The sequence below is a fragment of the Papaver somniferum genome, chromosome 1, assembly GCF_003573695.1.
Source record: "Papaver somniferum cultivar HN1 chromosome 1, ASM357369v1, whole genome shotgun sequence".
Lineage (NCBI taxonomy): Eukaryota > Viridiplantae > Streptophyta > Magnoliopsida > Ranunculales > Papaveraceae > Papaver > Papaver somniferum.
The window spans coordinates 30,439,014-30,443,515 of NC_039358.1; the positions used below are offsets into that span (position 1 = coordinate 30,439,014).

The window sequence follows — 4,502 nt, forward strand, 5'->3', positions numbered from 1 at the left end:
TCATGTAATCTGAAATGATAATCTCGCTGGATTGGGGCTTGCCTCTTTCTTTTTCTCCAATGGTTGGGCATTCTCGAACTTTTGTTTCTTTTCCAGACCTGCTCCTCAACTGAGGGGATGTAGCTCAGATGGTAGAGCGCTCGCTTAGCATGCGAGAGGTATGGGGATTCTCCACCTTTTTTTTGTTTTTTTTTTTTTTTTTGTGAAGTCTCCCGCAGCTGATGTTCTCTCTCGAATCACAGTCAACTATGCATAGGCTCAGTTGGCTACAATGTGCTTGGTATGCTCGTTGCTTACATGGCTGCATCATCCATTAATGTTGTATATATGTTCTCCTCTTCAGTTGCGGTCTGACAAGAAGCCTTTGCATATTGAACGTGCTCGGGGACTTGCTGAGCCTACATCTCATTCCTAATCTGTTTTTTTTTTTCTTTCCTTCTTTTGTTTGCTGTATTCTCTTTTTTGGGTAATACCTCACTTTTGTTATTTCTTATGTTGCACATATTGATGCAGAACTGCAACACAATTGTAAAAAGAACTACATTGCAGGACTACTAAGGATGCATTTGAATACTGCACAAGAAAAACTAATTCATTGCACGCCTACTAAGGAATAAATCCAAACAATTGCATATAAGTGAAACCCAATAATCACAGGATCTCAACGATGACATAAAAAAAGATCGAAAACCAAAAACAAAAATCTGAAAGAGCTATTACTCAAACTCTTTATCTGCCTTGTAAGCTGAAAAAAGAACAGAAATCTCCTAGTTTACAAGGCATTTGAGTAGTAATAGCTCTTTGAAAGCTCAACCAGTCCAGTAAGTCTTGACTGCGACAAGAATTTTCTCAGGGTTGAAAGGTCCACTCTCATGATCCATAATCTGACTCTTCCATCTCATTCCCTCCGTTATGCTTTGTATCTTCACTAGCACTTCTACTGTATCCCTGAATATCACTGATCCTTCTGGCCTTAATATCCTGTCCATCTCCAGCAGAATGTATGTTATGTCGCACCTGCAAAAATTCATTCACCAAGAAGCAAACATTCATCATTAGCAGTTTTGCAGTTGCATGTCATAATGATTTCCGGTTCGGAAGACTGGAATTTGGTATTTGTTACCTGTCCTGGTAGATGCTGAAAACACCAGCAGCATGGATGAGATCATAAGTTCTTGGGTATGTTGAGAAAGCCTCACACCAATCCTGGTACGTTCCAATGAATCCTCGCTCGTAAATAACACCGAGAGTATCGTGATTTGAATTTGAAGGAACCACATTCATGACCCACACTGGATATTTCATCACAGCAGCTGCAAATCCACCAAGGTAAGCATTCATGTCCATTATGTTCCGGTATCGGCCTTGAGCTAGTGGACTCATAATTCTCTTGTAATGTGACACGCGGTCCTTCCACAGCTCATTATCTTCCCGGAACTTCTCAGCATTGATTCCTGGAATTGAGCCGCTACTGATTCTTGGAGGAAGCGCAAATGCACGTTCAGGCCATTTCTCAACTGCCCCGCCAGCAACTTCATCTGAACTGCTTACCTCTGGTAGTGGTGTTATGCATTTCTCCATATTTGTGTACCTTGCAGATTTAAGACACATAAAAATGGGGTCAGAGAGAATCAACTTTGTAAGCTAATGAAGAGAGCTTTGAGAGATGTCCAAGTAATATATTACCAGCCATTATCCGCGGCGTCTGCCTTGCATATATGTGGTGTTTTAAACGTCTTCCTGCTCTTTACACACTCAATGTGGTTGAGTGGTTTCTGGTAAATGGAGAGATCACCCTTCTCTACGACCTTCTTCCAGCAAAGACGCTTGACAACATCCTCAATTGAATCTTGTTCTTGTTTAAGATCTTCTTGTGTTCTCTCCCAACCTCTCCAGTATTTCTTCCAATTGATCGGTGGACCAGAAAGAATCCAGTAACCGCCGGGTCTCAAAACTCTGTCCACTTCAATCAGATACATTCCATCTGGTAATCATAAGAAAATCAAAAATGTCCATGTCAGTCGAGTCTAAAAGCTATAGGTTCTTTAAGTACATGTTTTTCGCAACGGCGGTCAGAGAATGCATTACCGTATTGGTGCCAAGGGATCAAGCAACGTGAGCAGTGAGCCATATCGAAAGCTCTTGCTGGGTAAGGGAGTCGCTGTGTGGCCATGATACCTATCATAGCTGGAACTCCCCGTTCCAGCGCGAATTGAACCTGCGCCTCATGTGTATCTCTTGGTGCAAATGACATTGTCAAAATGTCCCTCTTAAGTAAATATGCACCCCAACTTGCAACCTTCATTTCACAACAACAACGTAAAAAAATTTAGCACTTCCGAAAATGGATGAACATAACAGTTGAAATGTAAAAATATACTTACTCCACAACCCGTATCGATTGCAGTCCTGATTTTCCCTTTTGTCAGAGGAATGAGTTCGTTAATGTCATCGATATAAGCATCAGCTCCGCGCGGGAACATAGTGCCTCCTCCCGGGAACCGCAACCGGTCACCTTCAACTTGAACCCAGTTCTGAACTGCCTTCTCAATACTAAGCTCCTTATGAGGGATATTATCAAACCAAGCATAATCCCTACTCTGTGGCCATTTGAAAGGGTTCTTATACTTCGGCGGTGGAGGTATCAAGCAAAGCAAAAGCTCCTCTTTAGTAGGACAATGTCGCTCTCTGTATTTCAACATTGCCCTATCAAACTTTCTCGACCTCGGTGCGTGTTGACACGGAGTGTACTCACTGTACGACATCTCACAAGCTGGAATTTTTTGAATTGATGTACTTGTTTCATTGATACCAATCATGTGATGAGCTTCGAAATCCAGAGATGCAGATGAAGATGTCGACGACGGAAGCACGCTGGTTTGAGATTTCGTTGCTGTCGGATTCGTAACATCACATCCAGCTTTATTGGAGAGCTCGGATTTATCGGTTACAGTGGTGTTTGTGTTTTGCCAAGCTCCCAGAACGTAGAATAGAACACAAAGGCCACTAACACCTAGAATCCATGTTAAGCGTTTTCGTTTTTGTTCCAAATGGTGATGCTTGGGAGATCCACCACTATAATCTTTCGCCATTAAATCTTCAATCAATATATCAAATGAACATACATTAATAAAAAGAACCCATTGCAGAATTCACCTCAAACTCAACAGTGAGAAAATCTTAACCAGTCTTATCAAGTGAATCACATGAAAAATCATATATAGAGCCATTATAAAACACAGTAAAAATCTACAGAATACGAAAAAGAAAATTCACCTCAATTTATCTGTCTCTGTTCGTTCTTGTCCGTCTGTGATAAAAAAAGTGTAAGCTGCCAACGTATTCGTTATCACCTTTCACAGCCCGAGATGAACTTTTGAAGAAAATAACAAAAGAAACGACACTCCATGAAGAAGAAGATGACAAGAGTAAATTTAAGTTGTTGGATACAAAATTGTGTCACATGATAAAAAAAAAAATGGTGAATTTCTTCTTGTTTGTTTGTAATTTTGTCTGTCTCTAAGGAAGAGAGGAAAAGGAAATAAGTGTAATTTGATTGGAGACTAAAATAAACATGGAGATGAGAAGAATGAGAAGATGAAGATGAAGAGGTCAGAAGGGATGATGAGTATTACCAGGAGTCTGACTAGCCTTGAAAAGCTCCATACTTTTATGAACAAGTTTTTTTTTTTTTTTTTTTTGTTGGTTATTATTGCTGTCATGTCACTAATCTTTATTTGATTTAATTAATTACAAAAGTAGTAGTGGTGACTCAACCACTAATTCATTCATCTTATATCTAGTAGTGTCGGTATCAGAAAATAGTATCCTCGATCTCTACTTTGTGCCTTTGGCAAAGCCCGAGAATTTGTTGTCACCCATTTTCCTCCCGTTCTGTTGTAACGTCACAATTATCCTGTTGTTGACATGGTTTCCTCTTGGACTTGCCCATTTGAGATGTGTTTGGCGGAAATACCGTCTGGTGAATGGTGAGCTTGAAATTGGGAAGAGTTTAAAGAGTTAAGGATGATGATCAGAAGAAGGTTATTGGTAATGAGATTGATTTTCATGGAGATGGAAGTGGTGAATTGAAGTTGACGGTAGTCTGGAAAAGAAATTGAGAGGTTTGTTGTCGAGTGATAGAGAGAATGAAAGTGAAGTTATGAGGAATCAACAAGGTTTAAGGGAGTTTAGGGGTTTACGCGGAACAAAGTGGCGGTGGTAATGGTGGTGGTGGCGCGAGCTGAATGGATTTAAGTGCAAGCCCGGGCGGGGGGTGAGGGTTTGGGGAAGAATAGATACAGTAGGAGTACCAGTTCAGCCGTGAGCTAGAACGTGGATATGAATCAAAACTCTATCTTGGGCTATACAATCTTGGGCCTGCTATTATATTCAGTTGAGAGAAGAAAAGGAACAATTTTTTTGGGACCATGGTTTTCTTGGGGACCATGGTTTTATTTTGGGTAAAGGCATTAAAGTAATTCTAGGTCACCCCATATCTA

At 40.5% G+C, this 4,502-nt stretch overlaps 1 protein-coding gene across 2 annotated transcripts; it reads right to left on the reverse strand.

Annotated features, from left to right (window-relative positions):
• Positions 1–607: 607 nt before the first annotated feature.
• LOC113282280 (probable methyltransferase PMT18) lies at positions 608–3,641 on the reverse strand. 2 transcript variants are annotated; one of them, XM_026531274.1, is made up of 6 exons: positions 3,277–3,641; positions 2,385–3,100; positions 2,089–2,299; positions 1,687–1,984; positions 1,124–1,591; positions 608–1,017 (listed from the first exon to the last, which is right to left on the reverse strand). In XM_026531274.1, the coding sequence occupies exons 2-6, from the start codon at positions 3,090–3,092 to the stop codon at positions 810–812; spliced, it is 1,893 nt and encodes a 630-aa protein (XP_026387059.1). In that variant the 5' UTR covers positions 3,093–3,100; positions 3,277–3,641; the 3' UTR covers positions 608–809. The 2 variants fall into 2 exon arrangements, with proteins under 2 accessions (XP_026387059.1, XP_026387054.1); XM_026531269.1 differs by having other exon boundaries at positions 2,385–3,097; positions 3,277–3,640.
• Between the last annotated feature and the right edge of the window lie 861 nt (positions 3,642–4,502).

Coding starts and splice junctions, on each gene's coding strand:
- LOC113282280 (XM_026531274.1), bottom strand. CDS start 3,092: ATGGCGAAAGATTATAGTGGTGGATCTCCCAAGCATCACCATTTGGAA. Junction 1,592..1,686: donor GACGCCGCGGATAATGGCTG/GTAATATATTAC, acceptor TAAATCTGCAAG/GTACACAAATATGGAGAAAT. Junction 1,018..1,123: donor TTCAGCATCTACCAGGACAG/GTAACAAATACC, acceptor GAATTTTTGCAG/GTGCGACATAACATACATTC.